This window comes from Lepidochelys olivacea (assembly GCF_965140295.1).
Source record: "Lepidochelys olivacea isolate rLepOli2 genome assembly, chromosome: 13".
NCBI classification, from domain to species: Eukaryota; Metazoa; Chordata; order Testudines; family Cheloniidae; genus Lepidochelys; species Lepidochelys olivacea.
In genome coordinates, this window is record NC_140423.1 from 33,536,131 (window position 1) to 33,560,988 (window position 24,858).

A 24,858-nucleotide genomic window follows, 5' to 3' on the forward strand; every position below is an offset into this window, starting at 1 on the left:
TGGTTTCCACCAGCCGGACCCCTTGTGTGAGAGTGAGGACCTGATCCCATGTCCTTTGAAGTCAATGGAAGGACTCCCATTGATTTCAATGGCCTTTGGATCAGGCCATGAGATCAGAATCTGTCCCACTATCTCTTGGCTCAGAGAGTAGAGCATGGAGTTGGCACATGTGAGGACAATAGCCAGTGTCAACATTTGGTCAGCAATATGTTCTCCTTCCCATTGGAATCAGCAGTAGAACTCCCATTGATTTCAGTGGCACCATGATTGTGCCCAGTCAGCAAACTGATTATCAAATGTAAAGTCACATGCTCGTAATCCCCCTCCATAAAGTAAAAGACCAATTGTTATCCCCTTAACATTATACCCCTGAACAATATCTTAGTGTCATTGTTAGCAGTTACTGACTTTCACAATCGTGCTGATGAAAATGGATATGCAGCATGCAGAGGGATTTTCAATGGCACCACGGGCCACATTCACAAAGGAATTTAGGCTTCGCACAGCTCAGTGTCATCGCAGCTCAGTTTTAAGTGCCTAGAAAATTACTGGGATTCACAAAGCCTGAGTTAGGTGCCCAGGCTCCCTGTGCAAGGAGCAGAGAGAGCTAGGTGCCTTAGAATGGCATTGACAAAAGTCAGCATGCTAGGTGGGTCCCAGCCAATGGGAGATGCTGATGCTCAGGGGTTCGCTGCCTAAATCCGGGATTGAGGGAGCCCCATATCTGAGTATCCCATAACCCAGGGGTAAGGGCACTCACCTGAGAGGTGGCAGATCCCTGTTCAAATCACTTCTCCCCCTCTGAGCACATTTACCACGTGGGGACCTTCAGGCGAGTTAGGCCCGAATTCCCTTGGTCCGTGCATCACTCTGAGGCTTACGTGTCCAGACATCTAGAGGGAAGCAGTAGTGCATTGGCCACATGAGTGCTGACTCCGTGGGTGCACCAGGGCTCAAGCACCCATGGAAAAAAATAGGGAGTGCTCAGCACCCACCGGCTACAGTGCTTCCGGGCCCCAGGGCTGGCCTCCGATCAGCTGTTCAGCAGGCCCTGGGGTGGCCAGAGGAGCAGTGAGTGGCTGGCGGGAGGCGCTCGGGGGAGGCAGAGAGTCATGAGCAGCAGGCTCACAGGCCGCGGGTGGGGAGTCTCGAGGGAGAGGGCAGAGTAGGGGCAGGAAGAGTCAGAGTGAAGGCAGGGCCTTGCGGGGAAGAGGCGGAGCAGGGCCTCGGGCAGAGCAGCAGTGGAGTACCCACTGGGGGGAAGAAAAGGCCAGTGCCTGTGTCATGCCTAAAAGCAGAAACATAGGCGCCCAGGGAGCTTTTACTGCAAAAACTTAGGTGACAAGTTAGTTTAGGTAGCTACTGGATTCCAGTCCTGGGTTTACAATGGCTGCAGTTGCTCCACGGAGCCAGGCCCATGCTCAGAAGGGGCCCCGGCCTGCTCCGCTTGCACTGCGCCCTGAGACCCCACTGGCTCCCCCCGCCCACTCGCTCCTCTTGGCCTGCCCCCCGCTGCCTCCTCAGCCCTACCCCCTGCTCCTCTCTGCCCCCTGGCCGCACCCCAGTGCACCTCCCGCTCTGGGCAGTCTCTGCTTCCCACCACCTGTGGGGCCCTGCCTGTCTCCCCGGAGCTGAACTGCCTGGGACTGGTGCAGCCTGGCCTGTATCAGCCCAGGGGTGGGGGAATGGGACAGTGCAGGGAGCTTGTGGGGGCAGTGCTGGGCTGTGAGGGGGTAGGGAAGATGTGTATGTTGGGGCACTGGGAACTGGGGGTTCTGTGTTGGGTGCTGGGCAGTTGTGGTGAGGTTTTGGGTAGGGGGGCGCTGGGCAGGGATGGTGTTGTGCAGGGCGCTGTGCATTTGTGGAGAGGTTTGGGGTGGGTGCTGAGCACAGTGGATCTGGGGGGGCTCTAGACATAGGGAGTCAGGAGGATGTTGGGTGGGGGGGGCTTTGTGGCATGGCATGGGTCCACTCCCCAAGGGGAAGGGGCATGCTGGCAGCACAAGGCCAGGTGGGCCACTGTGTGTCTGGCAACTGCTGGTTTGTAAATAGTGCCCTTGCCCTGGGCTGGGTAGAGCTGGGCTGCCCCTGCCATGCCATGACTCATTGCCCCTGGCTGGCCCCACACTCTGGGGACTGACCTCCCCAGGCCATGCTCCATTGCTCCCATGGGGAACCACAAAAAAGTTTGGCACTGGGCCCACAAAAGGTTCATCCAGCCCTGCTGGGTTTGATAGCAGCTGAGCAGGGATTTTGTGAATCCCAGCGGGTGGGATTTAGGCCCCTAAATTGGCAGTTGGATGCCAAAGTCCCTTTGTGCATCTATTCCATAGGCACCTAACACTGAATGATTACAATGGGTGTTAGGTGCCAAGATACTGTTGAGAATCCCACTAGGTGTCAGAATAAATCTGGCTCAAGAAGACTACTCAAATGAGTAAGGGCCAGATTTTCAATATATTCAAGTGCCTAACTCCCACTGGAATTTAAAATAACTTTAAAATCTGTCCCCGTGTTAAAAGAAAGAAAGTTTCAGCTTTTCCACACAACAATGTAGAGAGGCTGTCATTTACACATTGAAAACAGACAGAATGTATGTCCCTTTATAATTTTATTTTTATGTTTTAAAATTGGTACATTCTGAGACTCATTCACCATATTTACAGGAGACTGATATTCAGTGATTAAGATCCTGGGATTTCCATGGTAAATGATCAGAGTGAGTCTGATACAGCGACCTATAGTCCACCTAAATCTCATCTGAGTTCAAAGAGATTTTATCCTCTAAAAAGCCTGCAGAATTGGGCCATTGTTGTGTCCATTTCACCTCCAAAAGAAACAGGAAGCGGGTTTTGATGTGATTCTTTTACTAAGTTAATGAAACTTTAAATGTGGAGAGAATGGTCTTGACCTTTCCTTCATTTATGCAAGTTTTACAACAATGCAACTACATTGATATCAGTGGAGTTACTCTGGTTTTACAATGAGCAGATGAAAGGAAAATCCATCCCCTTGGCACCAGCAGATTTTCTCTAGACTTACACTTGGGAGAGTGAGAAGAGAATGAGCACCACTGGCTGCAACGGAGTTACTAATGATTTACACCAGGGTGTGTGATAGTGGAACCAAGCCCAGTGGTATAAACGCAGCTACTAGTGATCTATACCAGGATGAGTGAATACTCCTGATTTACATTGATAGGAATGAGATTTGAATCAAAACCACTGACTTTACTGAGGTGTGTTACAGACACAACACAGGAGTATTGCACATAGATGAACCAGTCTAACATAGACTCTATCTGTTTCCATTACCTGATACAGATGTCACATTTTTCACCATTTTCCAACAGCTACCTCACCATGACATCAGAGATACTTCAAGGGCCAGATTCTGAGCAGGCTTAAATCCATGTAGCTCCACTGAAGTCAGATTGGCTAAACCAAATTTATATTACCCAATGATTTGGACTGAGGTAATTCCTATTATCAATATACGGAAATATACAAATAAATATGGAAATACTTTATTGTCACAAATATGTTGTATAGTCAATGATCTGGAATGTTATAGGAGCAGAAGAATTGCCATGCATCATCATCCTATCTCCAGTAGTGCCCAGTGTCAGCTGTTTCAAAGACAACAGTATTATAATCTGAATCATGGAGAAAAATTCTTCCTAAATGAGAGAGTAACAGTTGGTTCATACCCCAAAGGAGGAGGTCCCTATAAACAATGAAGCCATTTTAGAATTCTGCAAATTTATTTGATTACATAATATCCAGTGGTAATGAGTTCCACAGCTTAGATGGCTAGATAGATATTTTGAGGTAGTCCCCTACTCTCCCGTGTTGTCCCCCCCACCATTCATACACTGATCCCAAATATTCATTAGTTTATAGCTGGAGAAAAATGACAAAGAAAAGCAATTACATATTTTGTCAGAAATTTGTATTTCTTCTTGTTGTTTTTTTGTTCACATTTCAGAAGTTCACAAAAGCCCTGCACAGGCAGATCTGGTCTCTATGTTCATAAGCAAGGTTCAACTTTTCAAAGATTTCTTCCCCATAGTTCTGCCCCAAGCTTCTTTCACCTCTTTGTTCCTTAGACTGTAGATGAGGGGATTCATCATGGGGATGACAAAGGTGTAAAACACAGACACCGCTTTCCTTGGGTACAGAGAAGTTAACTAGGTGGGCTGTGCATACATGAAAGCTGTGGACCCATAAAATAAACTCACTGCTATTATATGAGAGGTGTTTGTGTCTGCCCTCAGCAGAGCGAATCCTGAGGATGGTGGAGATGATATAAGCATAGGAGATGAGCACAAACAGGGAGGTTCTCCCTATGACAAGGCCAAATAAGGTAAACATCACCAGGTTATTGACATACGTATCACTGGTGACGACATTAATCAGGGGAGGGCCGTCACAAAAGAAATGATCAATCTCATTCAATCCACAATAGTGCAGTGAAAAGGTGAAGCCAGTCTGCACCTTGGAGTTCACGCAGCCACCAAAATATGACCCCGCCACCAGCTGAACACAAACCCACTTGGACATGATTACAGGGTACAAGAGTGGGTTGCAGATGGCAGTGTACCGATCATGCGCCATGGCTGCCAGCGGGAACGCTTCAACAGTGAGGAAGACAGAAAAGAAGAAGAATTGGGTGGCACATCCATTGTAGGAAATGGCTTTTCTCCCTGCTAGGAAGCTCACCATGGCTATGGGGGCGATGGTGGAGGTGAAGCAGAGGTCTAAGACTGACAGGTTCATGAGGAAGAAGTACATGGGCATGTGCAGGCGAGAGTTGGCTCTAATGAGGAGGATCATGCTGGCATTCCCAAGCACGGTGGTAATGTAAATCACCAGAAACACCACAAAGGGGACGATGTGAGGTGCTGGACCACTTCCAAACCCTAGCAGGATGAATTCTGTCAATGCTGTGCAGTTGTCCTCTCTCGCTGTCTCCATCACCTGAAATTCCGTATCCCAGAGGATGTTGAGAAGATACATTCATGAATGTTTTGGAAGTGCTCAGATCCCATGGGGAGGGATAGAAACGTACCTTTGGAGTGATTTTCAGAATTAGTCAGCTGACTCCTTAATTCACTGCCGTTCTGTGGCAATCCCAGCCTTGAGAGATGAACTTGATGGCAAAACAGCCTTTGGCTTCACTGTAAGAAGATCAAGACCTAGTAATCCAAGTTCAACCAATTCATAATAAAATTGGAGTTTATTTATGTATTTATTTTGGGAGGTGAATCTTTTTGAGATTCTAGCCAATTTTTAATCAACTTTTCTGTATGGTTGTAATACAAGGCATGATGATAGAATCTCTCCTTCCCTGAGTAATCCCACTGATTTATAAAAAGGGTGGAAGAATTGGTGCCTTAAATATGAATTTTATCAGTCTATGGATGAATATATACATGAATTATTTCTTCATAATTTCTTTTCCTGGAATATTGCAGGGGTTCCATTTGAGAGCTTTTACCTTTAGATAGAATATTGTCTGTCTTAATCCAGGTCAAATTAAAGGGATTTTTGCCTGAATAAGAATGGAGTAAAGTCTTAGTAAGAAATTTAGGAGTAGGTATTTTCTTTAAGCTAAAAGCTATTTTGACAGTAATTACATATACTGGATTCCTTACTCACATCATGGAACACCTTATTCCCAGTCTTACTGTTAGCAGTGGATTTTTTCTTTTCAACTGTATTATGCTTAAAATTGTAAGCGCATTTACAGATTGTCACCACAGATAAGAATCTGTTCCATGAGAGGAAAGGTAGCTGGGGTTTGGTCACTGGAATCCCAGACAACACCTAATGATATTTGGGTAATTCTGTGATGATGGAGAAATTACTGCAGTTCTCTGGTTCCACTTACGAGTTAATTCTGCATCAGACTACATTATCAAAGCTGTGTCTTCCACTGGTGGCCAAATCCCATTGAAGCGACTGAGCTAGCAATTCTCAGTCTCTGCCAAGTCCTGGAGGGTCTTATGAGAGGCAAAATCTTTCGATTTTATCCTTGAATTCTGTCTTTCCTCCATTTCAGCTCCAAGCTGCCCAGTCCAACATCTCTCCTAAAAGACCTCAGAGTGATTAATGAATTTGCTGTTGTGAACACGGTAAATAGGAGGTTGTATTCAATGGCTAGCTCTGAATAGGGAAGTTAATTACCTCTGTATATGGCACTGGAGAGACCTCTAATATCTGCATCTGGTGCATACTTTAAAAAGGATATTTTTTAAAAAATGAAAATGGTGCAGAGAAGAGATAAAAGATTGATTTCAGGTTTCACTGTGAAATAATAAGGGAGACCAGTGTATTTAGTTTATTCGAGAGAAAGTTAAGAGATGATTTGATCATGTCTGTAAACCCCTGGTAGCAGAGGTCATTAACCTTTTTGGCGACATCACACTAAGAGTTCGTGACCCCCACAGTTACCCTCAATTCATGTTGAAAAGTTGGAGACATGGCAAAAAAGAACGACAAAAAACATTTCAGAGCTGGAAGAAATGTCTGTGTGCGCCAGACGTAGAGAACACAATCTGGTTATCTTACCAAAAAGAAGAGAGAGAGAGAGAGAGAGAGAGAGAGTATGTGTGTGTGTGTGGTGAGGTGACTTGATCACAGAGTATAAGCCCAGAGAGAATATTCTGGATATTAAAGGCATCTATATTTTTGCAGAGAAAAGCATAACAAGAGCCAGTGTCTCAAAGAGAAACCAGAGAAATTCAAGTTAAAAATCAGCCACACACTTTTGACAGTGAGAGAGTGCTTAATCATCGGGACGAAGCACCAAGGGGAATGGTGGCATCTGTCTAAATAAAGACAGAGTGCCTTTCTCGAAAATGCTTTAATAAAACACAAGTTTTTGGGCACAGACCAGGGTTAACAGGGTGAAATTCTCTGGCTGGCATTATACAGGAGGTCAGGTTAGAAGATCAAATGGTCCATTCTGGCCTTGAAATCTGTGAATCTCGGTGGTTTTGTTACAGTAGAGGGTTATTTAATGTAATAGATTCCCAGATTCCAAGGGCAGAAGGGACCACTGTAACCATCTAGCCTGATCTCCTGTAGAACACAAGTCAAATGACTGCCCCCAAATAATTGTTAGAATGGCAAAATCCGCGGCTCAACTACAGCTCGAATTAGCCACATTTCAGGCTGAGGAAAGACAAAGGGAACATGAAAGACAGATAGAACTCATGCAGCTGAAGAAGGAACAAGAAAGGGAGGTAGAACAACACCAAGCGGCTGCTCACAGGAGAGCTATGGAAGCGAGGGACAAAGAACTGGAGGAGTAGGAAAAAGAGAGGAAGTATGTGGAGGAGATGGAGAAGATAAAGGCTCAGCAGAATATCCCAACAAACCCTAGTAATCCTTCTCCAAGTACCACTTCCCATCCCAGAAAGTTCCCCACCTACAAGGCAGGCGATGATACTGAGGCCTTCCTAGAAAACTTCGAAAGGGCCTGCCTTGGGTACAACATCTCTACTGACCAATACATGGTAGAGCTGAGGCCGCAGCTCAGTGGACCCTTAGCTGAGGTGGCAGCTGAAATGCCTAAAGAACACATGAACAAGTATGAACTGTTTAAATCCAAGGCAAGAGTCAGAATGGGGATAACACCCGAGCAGTCTCGTCGGAGGTTCAGAGCCCTAAGGTGGAAACCAGACATGTCATTTACCCGACATGCCTACCACATTGTGAAACATTGGGATGCCTGGATATCAGGAGCAAGTGTTGAATCTCCAGTAAATTTGCCCTTTCTAATGCAAATGGAACAATTCTTAGAGGGTGTTCCTGAGGAAATAGAAAGATACATCCTAGATGGGAAACCCAAAACTGTAATTGAGGCAGGAGAGATTAGAGCCAGATGGGTGGAGGTGGCAGAGAAGAAGAAAACTGGTCGCAGTTGGAGCGGAGACCAGAAGGGACCACCCCAGACCACACCCTATTACCGGGGGCCGCCCAAAGCCCCACCTACCTCCCAAAGAACCCTCCAGACCCCTTATCGTCCCACCACCCCGTTCTCCAGCAACCCTCCTCGCCCCAGTGACCCGTCAGCTGGACGATGTTTTAAGTGTAACGAGCTGGGGCATGTAAAGGCCAACTGCCCCAAGAACCCCAACAGATTACAGTTCATTGCACCGGAATCACACCAGAGGTCCACAGGCCCAGATACCTCCCAGATACCCTTGGAGCGGAGGGAAACTGTGAGTGTGGGCGGGAAGAAGGTCACCGCGTGGAGGGACACCGGAGCACAAGTGTCAGCTATCCATGCTTCCTTAGTGGACCCCAATTTAATCAACCCAGAGATCCAAGTGACGATTCAACCCTTCAAGTCCAACTCTTTCAATTTGCCTACAGCCAAGTTGCCTGTCCAGTACAAGGGCTGGTCAGGAATGTGGACTTTTGCAGTCTATGATGATTATCCCATCCCCATGCTGTTGGGGGAAGACTTGGCCAATCATGTGAAGCAGGCCAAGAGGGTGGGAATGGTCACCCGCAGCCAGGCTAAACAAGCCGTGAGGCCTAGCTCTGTTCCGGAAACTTCTATCAGGACCCAGTCAGAGGTGATGGACCCAGACCCCAGGCCAATGTCTACAACAGCAGTAGTGGATCCAGTCCCAGAGACCCAAACGGAACCAGTCCCAGAACCGGAACCAGCCAAACAACCAACACCAGACCCCGTGCCAGCACTGAATCCAGTACTTGCAACCTCAACACCAGAGGGCCCCACCGAACCTGAACTGGCAGCAGCCGATAACCCTACACAAGAGGCTCAGCCGGAGCCTGAATCCCAACATTGTGCACCAGCGGAGAGCGGTTCACAGTCAACAGAAACAGCTCCATCCCCTATATCGCTTCCAGAGGGACCAAGCCTAGGTCCACAATCCAATGAGGAACTGATGTCCCCAGCATCAAGGGAACAGTTCCAGACCGAACAGGAAGCAGATGAAAGCCTCCAGAGAGCTTGGACGGCGGCACGGAGCAGCCCACCGCCTCTCAGCTCTTCTAATCGATCCAGGTTTGTTGTAGAAAGAGGACTTTTATACAAGGAAACTCTTTCTGGTGGACACCAGGAAGACTGGCATCCTCAGAGACAGTTGGTAGTTCCAACTAAATACCGGGCCAAGCTCTTGAGCTTAGCCCATGATCACCCTAGTGGCCATGCTGGGGTGAACAGGACCAAAGACCGTTTGGGGGGGTCATTCCACTGGGAGGGAATGGGCAAGGATGTTTCTACCTCTGTCCAGTCTTGTGAGGTGTGCCAAAGAGTGGGAAAACCCCAAGACCAGGTCAAAGCCCCTCTCCAGCCACTCCCCATCATTGAAGTTCCATTACAGCGAGTAGCTGTGGATATTCTGGGTCCTTTTCCGAAAAGGACACCCAGAGGAAAGCAGTACATACTGACTTTCATGGATTTTGCCACCCGATGGCCGGAAGCAGTAGCTCTAAGCAACACCAGGGCTAAAAGTGTGTGCCAGGCACTAGCAGACATTTTTGCCAGGGTAGGTTGGCCCTCCGACATCCTCACAGATGCAGGGACTAATTTCCTGGCAGGAACTATGAAAAACCTTTGGGAAGCTCATGGGGTAAATCACTTGGTTGCCACTCCTTACCACCATCAAACAAATGGCATGGTGGAGAAGTTTAATGGAACTTTGGGGGCCATGATACGTAAATTTGTAAATGAGCACTCCAATGATTGGGACCTAGTGTTGCAGCAGTTGCTCTTTGCCTACAGAGCTGTACCACATCCCAGTTTAGGGTTTTCCCCATTTGAACTTGTATATGGCCATGAGGTTAAGGGGCCATTGCAGTTGGTGAAGCAGCAATGGGAGGGATTTACACCTTCTCCAGGAACTAACATTCTGGACTTTGTAACCAACCTACAAAACACCCTCCGAACCTCTTTAGCCCTTGCTAGAGGAAACTTACAGGATGCTCAAAAAGAGCAAAAAGCCTGGTATGATAAACATGCCAGAGAGCGTTCCTTCAAAGTAGGAGACCAGGTCATGGTCTTAAAGGCGCTCCAGGCCCATAAAATGGAAGCATCGTGGGAAGGGCCATTCATGGTCCAGGAGCGCCTGGGAGCTGTTAATTATCTCATAGCATTCCCCACCTCCAACCAAAAGCCTAAGGTGTACCATATTAATTCTCTAAAGCCCTTTTATTCCAGAGAATTAAAGGTTTGTCAGTTTACAGCCCAGGGAGGAGACGACGCTGAGTGGCCTGAAGGTGTCAACTACGAAGGGAAATGTGCTGGTGGTGTGGAAGAGGTGAACCTCTCCATGACCCTTGGGCGTATGCAGCGACAGCAGATCCAGGAGCTGTGCACTAGCTACGCGCCAACGTTCTCAGCCACCCCAGGCCTGACTGAACGGGCATACCACTCCATTGACACAGGTAATGCTCACCCAATTAGGGTCCACCCTTACCGGGTGTCTCCTCAAGCTAAAACTGCTATAGAACGGGAGATCCAGGATATGTTACAGATGGGTGTAATCCGCCCCTCTGAAAGTGCATGGGCATCTCCAGTGGTTCTAGTTCCCAAACCAGATGGGGAAATACGTTTTTGCGTGGACTACCGTAAGCTAAATGCTGTAACTCGCCCAGACAACTATCCAATGCCACGCACAGATGAACTATTAGAGAAACTGGGACGGGCCCAGTTCATCTCTACCTTGGACTTAACCAAGGGGTACTGGCAGGTACTGCTAGATGAATCTGCCAAGGAAAGGTCAGCCTTCATCACACATCTCGGGCTGTATGAATTTAATGTACTCCCTTTCGGGCTGCGAAATGCATCCGCCACTTTCCAAAGACTTGTAGATGGTCTCCTAGTGGGATTAGGAGAATATGCAGTCGCCTACCTTGACGATGTGGCCATATTTTCGGATTCCTGGGCAGACCACCTGGAACATCTACAAAAAGTCCTTGAGCGCATAAGGGAGGCAGGACTAACTGTTAAGGCTAAGAAGTGTCAAATAGGCCTAAACAGAGTGACTTACCTTGGACACCAGGTGGGTCAAGGAACTATCAGCCCCCTATAGGCCAAAGTGGATGCTATCCAAAAGTGGCCTGTCCCAAAGTCAAAGAAACAGGTTCAATCCTTCTTAGGCTTGGCCGGTTATTACAGACGATTTGTACCGCACTACAGCCAAATCGCTGCCCCACTGACAGACCTAACCAAAAAGAAACAGCCAAATGCTGTTCAGTGGACCGAAAAGTGTCAGAAGGCCTTTAACAAGCTTAAAGCGACACTCATGTCTGACCCTGTACTAAGGGCCCCAGACTTTGACAAACCGTTCCTAGTAACCACAGATGAGTCCGAGCGTGGTGTGGGAGCAGTTTTAATGCAGAAAGGACCTGATCAAGAATTCCACCCTGTATTGTTTCTCAGCAAAAAACTGTCTGAGAGGGAAAGCAACTGGTCAGTCACTGAAAAAGAATGTTACGCCATTGTCTATGCTCTGGAAAAGCTACGCCCATATGTTTGGGGACGGCGTTTCCACCTGCAAACCGACCATGCTGCACTGAAGTGGCTTCACACCGTCAAGGAAACTAACAAAAAATTCTTCGGTGGAGTTTAGCTCTCCAAGATTTTGATTTCGACATCCAACACATCTCAGGAGCTTCTAACAAAGTGGCTGATGCACTCTCCCGTGAAAGTTTCCCAGAATCAACTGGTTAAAATCGTCCTTGAGATGTGGAAAATATTGTTAGTTTTTATGTACTTGGTAGTATATTTAGAGATGCATGTTTCTTATTAACTCTGTTTTTCCTAGAGCTCCAGGAAGAAATCCCAGCCAGTGTTTCACCCTAGCTGAGATTTGGGGGGCGTGTCATAAATATAAAGGGAAGGGTAAACCCCTTTGAAATCCCTCCTGGCCAGGGGAAAGCTCCTCTCACCTGTAAAGGGTTAAGAAGCTAAAGGTAACCTTGCTGGCACCTGACCAAAATGACCAATGAGGAGACAAGATACTTTCAAAAGCTGGGAGGAGGGAGAGAAACAAAGGGTCTGGGTCTGTCTGTAGTCATCTTTGCCAGGGACAGAACAGGAATGGAGTCTTAGAACTTTTAGTAAGTAATCTAGCTAGGTATGTGTTAGATTATGATTTCTTTAAATGGCTGAGAAAAGAATTGTGCTGAATAGAATAACTATTTCTGTCTGTGTATCTTTTTTGTAACTTAAGGTTTTGCCTAGAGGGGTTCTCTATGTTTTTGAATCTAATTACCCTGTAAGATATCTACCATCCTGATTTTACAGGGGGGATTTCTTTATTTCTATTTACTTCTATTTTTTTTATTAAAAGTCTTCTTGTAAAAAACTGAATGCTTTTTCATTGTTCTCAGATCCAAGGGTTTGGGTCTGTGGTCACCTATGCAAATTGGTGAGGCTTTTTATCCAACATTTCCCAGGAAAGGGGGGGTGCAAGTGTTGGGAGGATTGTTCATTGTTCTTAAGATCCAAGGGTCTGGGTCTGTAGTCACCTAGGCAAATTGGTGAGGCTTTTTACCAAACCTTGTCCAGGAAGTGGGGTGCAGGGTTTTGGGAAGTATTTTGGGGGGAAAGACGCGTCCAAACAGCTCTTCCCCAGTAACAAGTATTAGTTTGGTGGTGGTAGCGGCCAGTCCAAGGACAACGGGGGGGAATATTTTGTACCTTGGGGAAGTTTTGACCTAATCTGGTAAAGATAAGCTTAGGAGGTTTTTCATGCAGGTCCCCACATCTGTACCCTAGAGTTCAGAGTGGGGGAGGAACCTTGACAAGGTCTTTCTAACTTCTTGACTCTTATAGTGTTTCTGAATGTTATTTGCCATCAATGGTGTTGGTTTCAGCGCTGCTGCTTCTTTCACTAGCTGGCTTGTCTCCCGAGTGACAATCCGCTAGGTTGTGGGAACTCTTAGCTGTTGCTGATGTCTCTGGGTTCTGTCAGTCCCATTGGTGGCTGGCTGCTGGGGAGGGAGAAGTGCTCTTTCATCCAGTCCCCTGGCTTCTGCAGACAAAGGTGTAGTACCATAGGGTGGTGACTCATCGCTAACAAGGCTTCATAAAATCCATGGTCTTTGCTTTCCCCTCCCTCCCATGTCTCCACCCAGGAGCCCCAGGACAAATTAGAACTAAGCATCCCCCCCAGAGTCACTGGGCTTTTCAATCAACAAGGTTAGATTCAGACATCTGTAGCAAAATCAGGAGGGTTGGAGAGTGGTTTATACCCATGAGAGAAAACTCAGACACACAGTCTGCGGCCTTAACCTAAGACATTCTCTCAGGGTATTTGTCCAATTAGAGGAATTGGACTATGTTTTTTCTATTCCCGGAATGGATTAATTTAACTCTGAGAATTAGGTGTTGGGTTTGACCACTTGTCTTCCTTGTCTCCCTTGAGCATGATCTCATATTCACTAAAAATCGGGAGCAATTAAAAAAATATTTTTCATGGAAAATTTGAAGATTTTTTAAAAAATACATTTTGCTCTTCAGTAGTCTTAGCTGAAAAATTTCGCTTTCAGGTTTTCAATGAACATTCACCATTTTCTTGGTGGTGAGGGGGACACCTTTTATGTCCAGCTTTAATTGTCCAGAGAAGACTATGTGTAGGATTGTCTTGTTTGGCAAATTTCTTTCAAAGTGTGATTTGCATTTCTATAAGAATACAGAAATGGCCATACTGGATCAGACCAATGGTCCCTGTAGCCCAATGTCCTGCCTTCAGACAATGGCCAGTGCCAGATCTTCAGCGGAAATGAACACAACAGAGCAATTATCGAGTGATCCATCCTCTTTGTTGTCCGCTCCCAGCTATATTTCAGTCTATGCCTTCTTTCACAATAGTTCCTCTCCCCCAACAGCATGACCTATTCTGTCAATCCTATATATTCTGTGCCTGGTATTACCATGTCCCATTGATTATCATCATTCCACCAAGTTTCTGTGATGCTTATTATGGCAATGTCCTCCTTTAATACCAGCCCCTCAAGCTCACCCATCTTAGTATTTCAACTTCAAGCATTTGTGTACAAGCACTTATAAAATTGATCAATACAGAGTTGTCTGCCTTCATGTGATGTAATTGAATGGGACTTTTTTCATTTGACCATTTCTCTTCAGCTCCGAACTGTACTTTATCAACTTCTACCATTTCTTCTCTTGCCATTGAACAGAACGGGAATGCTACTGCAACTGTAGGCCTAAGACAAGAAACATATTTACAGCTCTAGTCTGTGCTCCTCACTCATCCAGCCCAGTAGTTGGGTCTCACCGTTGGTCTCGCCGATATTATGCACTGCACAGCATGCATCAGAGGCTGCTGGAATGTTTTCCTCCACAGAGATTGATCCTTTTCATGAGACACTTTCACCTGCCTTTCAAAGTCCACTCCCTAGGCATCCTGAACCTGCCCAGGTGATCACTAAACCTCTCCTTGATTTTCTCTAGGTTGTTGATGTTCGACTTCCAGAGAAGGAAAGGGTGGGCCGAGTCACCAAGAGAGAGGCAGAGCTGGCACAGAAACCCTGTTAAAGTCAGTTGGACAGTCTGGGGAGAACGCCCTAGCTTTCAGTCTGTCAAAAAGCCCTGCATTTCTAAAGCTTTGAGGACTGTGGACTTTTCCCAACTAGCCAACATTCATTTCCGTAAATCACCCACTAGAGTTCACCAAGGCCTCTGTACTATGGAACAGTAACCCTTGTGGTTTATGTACTCAAAGTCTAGCTGGGGAAAGGGGCTCCCAATAAAGACTCAGCATTGTTAGGGAATTCATTGAATTCATCTATTATTTCCTGCATATTGCTCAGGTTTTCTACCCAGAATAGCAAGACGCTATTTTTCACCTTGTATACCTGCACGATGATGTACCCACAAACTGATTTTCCAGCATCAAATTGATTCCCCACTGACTGATAGAAATATGCGGTTGCACAATTTCACATGGCAACATGCATTCCTTTCTCAAAGGTCTGGACAGTGCTCGTCTCGATGTCTGTGCACTGAAGGGTTTGAATGAGCTTGGCTCTTAACTCCAGGAATGTGGCCTTCTGCATCTGAAAGTCCTGGAGCCACTGCTGGTCATCCCAGGTTTGCATCATAATTCAGTCCCTCCACTCGGTGCTCATTGAACGGACCCCAAACCACCTCTCTGCTGGGTGCACCTGGCCTTGGGAAGGTGTAAGGGTGTATCTGCAGGAGTATCAGTTCACTCATCCTCTGTTGACTCTATCTGAGCACGGGGGAATTGCAAATAAAACAGAATCGTATGCTATATGTATGCATAAAATGGGGAAGAATGCTGTGTTTCTCTGCGCTACATGCATCTTTGCAGTGGACAATTCATTCACGAGGCATGAGAGCAGCAGGCTATTGGATGGCACAGAGGGAATTATCAACATTTCCCCCTGGATTTCCTCAAGTCTCTGAGAGACATAAGGGTATTCCACAATGCACTGTGAAAATCTCCCACAGGGTAACATGCTAAAAGGTGGCATGGGAGACACTTGAGTTCCTATCCAGAGTACAACACATCTTTTCCTGATATACCCTAATGCTGTGTGGACACAAGGAACCAGCACAATTGATCGAATATGAATGCAGTCTGTTGAATTAGTTTTGCCCATGGTAGAGCTGGTTTAGAACTCAAATTACCATTCTGTAAGAAATTATTTTTTTTTTAAGAAAAAAAGAAAAAAGGAACTGTTACTCACATGGGGGCCAATTCCACACCCCTTACTCAGCAGAACTAGTTGCATCAGTAAGCTCTACTCAATGAGAGTAAGGGTTGTGGAACTAGTCACACAGTTGGCTTCATCAGGCATGTTCATTTGCGGAGAGTAACCAGCATCTTTATGGAAAGAAGACTAAAAACACACTCAGTTCATATGAGCCCAATATTTCAGTCTGGGAAATCACTGTAATCCCAAAACAAAGCAACATTAAAAAAAATAGCTTGCTTGAAGTTTTGAACCATTTGAAGCACCCAGGGACCATGTCCCAGCAGGTCCTGGAACGAAGCAGAAAGACACTTCAATGAAGTTAGTGCTCATTGTTGAGAGATCAGTGAGGAGGATATATTGCTGCGGGTAAAAGTGACTTTTCTAGCTGTTGATAGAACGCTAACAGCCGCAATAGACTTGGCCCTTGAGTCTGGGGCAACATTTTCAAATTCCAGCTCTTAGGAACATTAAGCAGATGAACTTTGTAAGTACTTGAGCTGTGTGTTACGCACCCATGCTGATTCATTGAGAGAAGAGAGCATGAGGGCACTATTAAAGTTCTGCAAGTTGAATGAAGATGGGGTATGTATTGATTTCAGTCTTCTGTTGGAGATCAATCTGAAAGCCTTATGGAATGTCATAATGAATTATCAACAGTGTTGTCTGTAATGTGATGGTGGCAAGGAATACAGAAGACTTTTCTTTCAATTCTGATTTCAATGCTTTTAGGTTCTGGTTGGTGGGGAGTGTCCTGACGCAACCTGAAGTGTCACTAAACCTAATTTTTTATTGTATTTGTTATTATAAGAACTGCTCTGAACCTTTTTTCCCTACCGAAAGTTTTCATTTTTACTGAAGAACTGAAAATATTCAGTTGAAAACTTAATTGCAAACTGGGGGAGGGAGAATGATTTTCCAATGAAAAATGGAATTGTTTTGAGGAAAGCAGACATTTTTTGTGAATATTTTCATTTAATTGAAAGTCCACTATTCTGCTGATAAAAAAAATATGACTGGCCTTAATTATTACAATTGTTACAATAACACCAGAATCAAGGATCAGGGTCACATTGTGCTAGGCTCTGCGTGAAAATAAGAAAGAAAGGAGAGGGGACTTAAACTGGCTCGATGAGGAGAATAGGATGAAACAAGGAGCCAGGCTTGGGGAAGAGCCAGGACTGGGAAAAGGAAAGGTTGGGGATAGAATAAAAATCCCTCATCTCCAGTGCTGTGAAAACAAATTCATTGATGTTTCTGAAGCACTCAGACACTATAGTGATGGGCACTGCAGGAAAGCCCATGGAGGAATTAATAATTCTCTCTCCAGAGCAGGGTTTGAATAATGTGCAGTAAGTAAGTCTTGTGGCCACTCACTGAACAATTAAGACAAAACAAAATATTGAATAACGGTCCAGTAAGTGAGCCCCATCCATCCTGTGCACTGGATGAGGGAGAGGTACTGCGAAAATAATAATATGTGATCAGGTTATTAAAGACTCTACCATAATTAGGCTTGGCAGAAAATTAATTTTTAATAAAATTTCATTGGCTAATATCGTTTATTTATAAGCCTTTTTTTCAATTTTTATCTATTTAAATTTTCAAAGTTATGGGAAATCATAGGGGCTCAAAGAAAGAGGGTTAGACACTAATTATTTAATGACAGTAAACATTCAGATATAAAAAGTTAAAGCTTTATAACTGCCACAACACAAATTGTGAGTGTCACATGTCAAAGTATTAAAAAAAAAATCCTTAAATCAAACTCCAGTAGGTTCTCAAGCAGTGTTTTTCTGACTTTTCCTGTCTGTAAATTTCAGTGGTTATTGATGGAAATGTTTTTTCATCAATGTGTGTGTTTGCTGTCAAGTACCTCTAAAAATCCAACCTGTCCAAGTATAATCATAATGTATACGTACAGGGAGGTGAATGAAAGTTGCACGGGCAACTTTAATCCTGGCATTTCCTAACTTTGAGAGAGACAGAGTTATGCTCTACTTCAGTCACAAACTATTGGGCTTGCTGCATACTAAATGCTCATGTTGCTGTCTTCTAGACTTAAAATAAAGGACTGTGTGCACTGAGGGCCACATTTCACCACACTACCTCATGTTGAGTACTCCTTCACTCCAAGGGGAGTCCCATTGATCTCAGTGAGTAAGATCATGGTAAGAGCAGCAGAATCTTGCCCTCTATGGGCAAATTCTCCTCTTGTAAATAATTGTTATATGGGAACATTAATAAATTGGTGGTCTATGGTAGAAAAGTCAAAATTTCTAACAGAACTGGAGATTTATTAAGAAGAAATTTAATGACATTTCTAAGGGTTCAGTCCACTTTCATGAAAGCCAAGGGGAGACTTGCCTTCATTTTCAATGGGAGAGAGCTACAAATTGGGCCTGTAACCTGTGGCATTCTCCTTAGCCCTTTGCTTCTATTTTTAATGCTTATCTCATTCCTTTTCCCAAGAAAATGGAGACAGTGAAAGAGAGAAACCACACAGCACTGACGGAATTCATCCTGCTGGGGTTTGGAAGTGGTCTGGGGCTCAAGGTGGGCCCCTTTGTGGTGTTTCTGGGGATTTACATGACAACTGTGCTGGGGAACACCATCATGGTCTTCCTTATTAAAGCCCACTCTCGCCTGCACACCCCAATGTACTTCTTCCTCATGAACCTGTCGCTCTTAGACCTTTGCTACTCCTCCACCATCGCCCCCAAAGCCATGGCGAGCTTCCTAGCAGGCAGCAAAACCATTTCCTTCAATGGATGTGCCACCCAATTCTTCTTAGTCGCTGTCTTTGTCACAACTGAGGCATTCATCCTGGCAGCCATGGCATATGATCGATACACCGCCATCTGCAACCCACTCCTGTATCCCATCGCCATGTCCAAGCAGGTTTGCGTTCAGCTGCTGGTGGGTTCCTATGTTTGTGGTGGTGTAAACTCCATGATGCAAACAGCCTTCACCTTTACACTGTATTTCTGTGGGTCCAATGAGATAGATCACTTCTTCTGTGATGCTCCACCCCTGCTAGGCCTCTCATGCACCAACACAGACATCAATGAACTGGTGCTGTTCACTTTATCCAGCCTCATCATTGTGAGCACTTCCATGGTCATTTTCATCTCCTATGCCTACATCATCTCCGCCATCCTCAGGATTCGCTCTGCTGAGGGCAGATGCAGAGCCTTCTCCACCTGCACCTCCCACATGATGTCCGTGAGTTTATTTTACGGGACTCTTACCTTCATGTACACCCAGCCCAGTTCGCTAGCATCTCCAGCTCAGAGTAAAGTGGTGTCTGTGTTTTATACCCTGGTCATCCCTATGTTGAATCCCCTCATCTACAGCCTGAGGAACAAGGATGTGAAAGAAGCTTTGGGAAGAACCATCAGCTCAGTGTTTCTAAAATGAACCTTCTCTATGAACATTGAAATAAATAATCCTTTGGGTTATGGAAAGACCAGTACCGTAATAGTCATAATCTAATCTAAACTAATCTATCTATCCCCATACACCCCCTCTATCTATCAATTTATCTATATGTCTTTCTAAAATAGCAGTTTCCATTTGTTCTTGTCTCTTTCTAAATTTGTACGCCAGTCTCAACACTGGAGTATGCCATTACAAGAGTGATTTAAAAAATAAATCAATCAACACTCTGTGTATCTATGTTACACTTTTCCACATTGTTATCTATTCATGTACCTTAGAAATGCATCTGTTCTGGAAATATGGATTAAAATGCCCCTGAACCTTGGGGAGTGTTTGAGATCTGTGTCGGAATTTCACCACTGGTCTATCAATGCTGATCCACTCACTGGAACTCAAAAAATAGTCCCTTGGCTTAATGTGTGTGTGTGTGTGTGTGTGTTTATGTCACACTTTACTGGCTGGCTCCTACTTTTCTGGAGGATTTTCAGAAGCACTCAGTGTTGCAGTCAATGGCACTTTTATCTCTGGTTTCAATGGGTGGGGGGGTGACACCGTTAAGCCAACAATGAGCACTTCTAAACAGCCCCCTTTTATTTTCAGTTCAAATGACAGGGGTATGTGCTACTGGTGCCCAGTTCCCATTGTCATTCAATGGGAGATGGGTGATAAAATACCATTGGTCCCTTTGAAAACCTCAGCCTTGGTGCTGAAATACCAGGACTTGTTACATTAATACTGGTCTCTCTCTCCTTTACCAGCTTGTGGTGTGTGTATTGTTTGGATGGCCAAGTGAAAGTTATTATTACAGAAAAAGTCGCCTCATCATCAACATCATCACCTAAAAAATAATTTTGTGTCAACTCAAAACACATTCTTTTTTTTTTTCTTCAAGTTTTCAATTCAGCCAGAGATTAGGAAAGTTGGTTATTTTCACAACTACATATGTGGGTATTTCAGACACAGGAGGCATAGTACAAGTGTGAACTACTGTTCTCACTCTCAGTGGTTCTGAACACCATTTCCTCTCACTGAAGTCAGTAGCCATTACTCCTGCAGAAGAAGAGACATGATAACAGTTGAACGGGTGACAGCCTGGCTCTGTCGGAGCGCCTCTGCAGCTAGCCACTCGGACGGTCCCACAGCCAGCCGCACCAGCCATTGTTCTGGCATCTCCAGGCAGCTGGCCCCTGGCCCCTGCCCAAGCAGTCACCGATGCAGAGGGCACCAGGGACTGCCTGAGTAGCAGTCCTGGGGGCGGCAGGAACAGCCACAGCTCAGCGATGCCCAGCAGTTGTCCTGGGGCGGCTGGAGGAATGCCTGGCACCCTGGGGCTTCCCCCCAGCCGAGGCAAGAACAGCCACTGCCCCCAGGGCTTCCCTACCCCGCCTCCAGCAGCAGTCAGAGCGACAGCCACCCCCTGGAGCTCCCCTCCCCGGTGGTGGTGGGAGCAGCAGCATGACCCCCAGGCTCCTCCCCGCAGATGGTACCAGGGTCTTCTACCCTCCCACAGTACCTCCCATCACAGCATCCCCCCATGAGTCAATCAGAGATATTTATGGTATAACTCATGGAAAGGCACAGGCCCCTGATTTTTTGTTTCTTGCCTGTGACCTGTCCATGACTTTTATTAAAAATACCCATGATTAAATCTTAGCCTTAATTATCATCATTCCACCATGTTTCTGTTATGCTTATTAAGTCAATATCCTTGTCAGGGTTCCTTCCCCACTCTGAACTCTACGGTACAGATGTGGGGACCCGCATGAAAGACCCCCTAAGCTTATTCTTACCAGCTTAGGTTTAAAACTTCTGCAAAGTACAAACTTTGCTTTGTCCTTGAACAGTACGCTGCCACCACCAAGTGTTTTAAACAAAGAACAGGGAAAGAGCCCACTTGGAGACGTCTTCCCCCAAAATATCCCCCCAAGCCCTACACATCCCCTTTCCTGGGGAAGGCTTGAGAATAATATCCTAACCAATTGGTTACAAAATCATCAAAGACCCAAACCCCTGGATCTTGGAACAATGGGAAAATCAGTCAGCTTCTTAAAAGAAGGATTTTATTGAAAAAAAGAAAGGTAAAAATCATCTCTGTAAAATCAGGATGGAAAATACTTTACAGGGTAATCAGATTCAAAACACAGAGGATACCCCTCCGGGCAAAACCTTAAAGTTACAGAAAACAGGAATAAACCTCCCTTGTAACACAGGGAAAATTCACATAAAACAAAAGATAAACTAATCCGCCTTGCCTAGCTCATCTATACTGGTTGCAGTATTGGAAACTTGGATTAGGACGGCTTGGAGAAGATGGATTTCTGTCTGGCCTCTCTCAGATCCAAGAGAGAACAAACATGTAAACAAAGAGCACAAAACAAAAGCCTTCCTTCCCCCAAGATTTGAAAGTATCTTGTCCCCTTATTGGTCCTTTAGGTCAGGTGCCAGCCAGGTTAGCTGAGCTTCGTAACCCTTCACAGGTAACAGGATGTTGCCTCTGGCCAGGAGGAATTTTATAGCACTGTATACAGAAAGGTGGTTACCCTTCCCTTTATATTTATGACAATCCTCCTTTAATACCAGCCCCTCAAGCTCACCCATCTTAGTATTTCGACTTTTAGTATTTGTGTACAAGCACTTATAAAATGGGTCAATATTGAGTTGTCTGCCTTCATGTGACATAATTGAATGGGACTTTTTTCATTTGACCATTTCTCTTCAGCTCCGAACTGTACTTTATCAACTTCTACCATCTCTTCTCTTGCCATTGAACAAAATAGGAATCCTACTGCAACTGTAGGCCTAAGACAAGAAACACTTTTACAGCTCTAGTCTGTCCACCTCACTCATCCAGCCTAGTAGCTGGGTCTCACCATTGATTTCACCAATATTATGCACTGCATAGCATGCATCAGAGGCTGCTGGAATGTTTTCCTCCACAGAGATTGATCCTTTTCATGAGACACTTTCACCTGCCTTTCAAAGTCCACTCCCTAGTCATCCTGAACCTGCCCCTGGTGATCGCTAAACCTCTCCTTGATTTTCTCTAGGTTGTTGATGTTCGACTTCCAGAGAAGGAAAGGGTGGGCCGAGTCACCAAGAGAGAGGCAGAGCTGGCACAGAAACTCTGTTAAAGTCAGTTGGACAGTCTGGGGAGAACGCCCTAGCTTTCAGTCTGTCAAAAAGCCCTGCATTTCTAAAGCTTTGAGGACTATGGACTTTTCCCAGCCAGCCAACATTCATTTCAGTAAATCACCCACTAGGGTTCACCAAGGCCTCTGTACTATGGAACAGTAACCCTTGTGGTTTATGTACTCAAAGTCTAGCTGGGGAAAGGGGCACCCAATAAGGACTCAGCAAAATTAGGGAAGTCATTGAATTCATCTGTTATTCCCTGCACATTGCCCAGGTTTTCTACTCAGAACAGTAAGACATTATTTCTCACCTTGCATATCTGCATGATGATGTACCCTGTCATAAATATAAGGGGAATGGTAAACACCTTTAAAATCCCTCCTGGCCAGAGGAAAAACTCTTTCACCTGTAAAGGGTTAAGAAGCTAGGATAACCTCGCTGGCACCTGACCAAAATGACCAATGAGGAGACAAGATACTTTCAAAAGCTGGGGGGGATGGAGAAACAAAGCCTCTCTCTCTGTCTGTGTGATGCTTTAGCCGGGGACAGAACAGGAATGGAGTCTTAGAACTTAGTACATAATCTAGCTAGGTATGCATTAGATTCTGATTTCTTTAAATGGCTGAGAGAATAAGCTGTGCTGGAGGGAATGGATATTCCAGTTTTTGTGTCTTTTTGTAACTTAAGGTTTTGCCTAGAGGGATTCTCTTTATGTTTTGAATCTGATTACCCTGTAAGGTATTTACCATCCTGATTTTACAGAGGTGATTCTTTTTACTTTTTCTTCTATTAAAATTCTTCTTTTAAGAAACTGAATGCTTTTTCATTGTTCTCAAGATCCAAGGGTTTGAGTCTGTGGTCACCTATGCGAATTGGTGAGGATTTTTATCAAACCTTCCCCAGAAAGGGGGTGGTAATGCTTGGGAGGATTTTTTTTGGGGGGAAAGGCATTTCCAAACGGAATCTTTCCTAATAATAATAATAATACCAGTTAGACGTTTGGTGGTGGCAGCGAAAGTCCAAGGGCAAAGGGTAAAATAGTTTGTTCCTTGGGGAAGTTTTAACCTAAGCTGGTAAAAGTAAGTTTAGGAGGTTTTCATGCAGGTCCCCACATCTGTACCCTAGAGTTCAGAGTGGGGAAGGAACCTTGACATACCCCAAAACTGATTTTCCAGCATCAAATTGATTCCCCACTGACTTGTAGAAATATGAGGTTGCACAATTTCACATGGCAACATGCATTCCGTTCTCCAAGGTCTGGACAGTGCTTATCTCAATCTCTGTGCACTTCAGGGTTTGAATGAGCTTGACCCTCAACTCCAGGCATGTGGCTTTTTGCATCTGAAAGTCCTGGAGCCACTGCTGGTCATCCCAGGTTTGCATCACAACCCAGTCCCTGCACTTGATGCTCATTGGATGGGCCCCAAACCACCTCTCTTGCACATGCACCTGGTCTTGGGAAGCTGTACAGGTGTATCCTCATGACTGTCTGTTCACTCATCCTCAGGTGACTCTACCTAAGCACAAGGGCCTTGAAAATAAAACATAATTTTTTTGTTTTGTACATAAAATGGAGAAGAGTGCTGTGTTTCTCGCACTGCATGCATCTTTGCAGTGGACAATTCATATATAAGAGCCGCAGGCTATTGGATGGAATGGAGGGATTTGTCAACATTTTACCCTAGATTCCCACCCTAGATTCCCATTTCAACCTAGATTCCTAGAGGTATAAGGGAGAGGCACAATGCACTGTGAAAATGTTCAACAAGGTAACATGCTAGGAGGTGCCAATAGGGGACACTGGAATTCCTACCCAGAGTACAAACACATCTTTTCCCGATACAACCTGATGCTGTGTGGACACAGCACACCTGCACAATTGACCAGATATGAATGCTCTCTGTTGAATTAGTTCTGTCTGTGTTAGAGCTGGCTTAGAACTCAAATTCCCATTCCATGGGAAATTCTGAAATAAAAAAAAAAGAAGAAAGAAAGAATTGTTATTCAGATTGGTCCAATTCCACACCCCTTACTCAGTGGAACTAGTTGCATCAGTAAGCACTACTCAATGAGAGTAAGCATTGTGGAACTAGTCACACAGTTGGCTTCACTGAGTGCGTTCTTTTGAGGAGGGTAACCAGTGTCTTTATAGAAAGAAGACTAAAAACACACTCAGTTCATGTGAGCCCAATATTTCAATCTGGGAAATTACTGCAATCCCAAAACAAAGCAACATTAAAACAAATATCTTGCTTGAAGTTTTGAACCATTTGAAGCACCTGGGGACCATGTCCCAGCAGGTTCTGGAACAAAGCAGAAAGACTCATCAGTGAAGTTAGTGCTCATTGTTGAGAGATCAGTGAGGAGGAGATATTGCCGGGGGTAAAAGTGACTTTTCTGGCTGTTGATAGAACCCTAACTGCTGCAATTGTTTTGGCCCTTTGGTCTGGAGTGACATTTTCAAATTCCAGCTCTTAGGAACATTAAAGCAGATGAATATGGCAAGTACTTAAGCTGTGTGACAGGCAGATACGCTGATCCATTGACAGAAGAG

The 24,858-nt window shown here is 45.1% G+C and overlaps 1 protein-coding gene and 2 pseudogenes across 3 annotated transcripts in view; 1 reads left to right on the forward strand and 2 right to left on the reverse strand.

The window, feature by feature from the left end:
- LOC311529440 (olfactory receptor 6F1-like) overlaps nt 1-24,858 on the reverse strand; it is a 206,598-nt pseudogene that overhangs the window by 53,645 nt on the left and 128,095 nt on the right. The gene's annotated exons all lie outside the window — the stretch shown is intronic.
- On the reverse strand, nt 4,043-4,976 carry LOC311529405 (olfactory receptor 9S13-like; annotated as a pseudogene). Its single transcript has one exon. The product of its transcript is annotated as an olfactory receptor 9S13-like (transcript).
- Nucleotides 18,207-19,151, forward strand: LOC311529839 (olfactory receptor 9S13-like; the record flags this gene model as incomplete). Its single annotated transcript, XM_084646100.1, has 1 exon — nt 18,207-19,151. The coding sequence occupies one exon, from the start codon at nt 18,207-18,209 to the stop codon at nt 19,149-19,151; it is 945 nt and encodes a 314-aa protein (XP_084502226.1).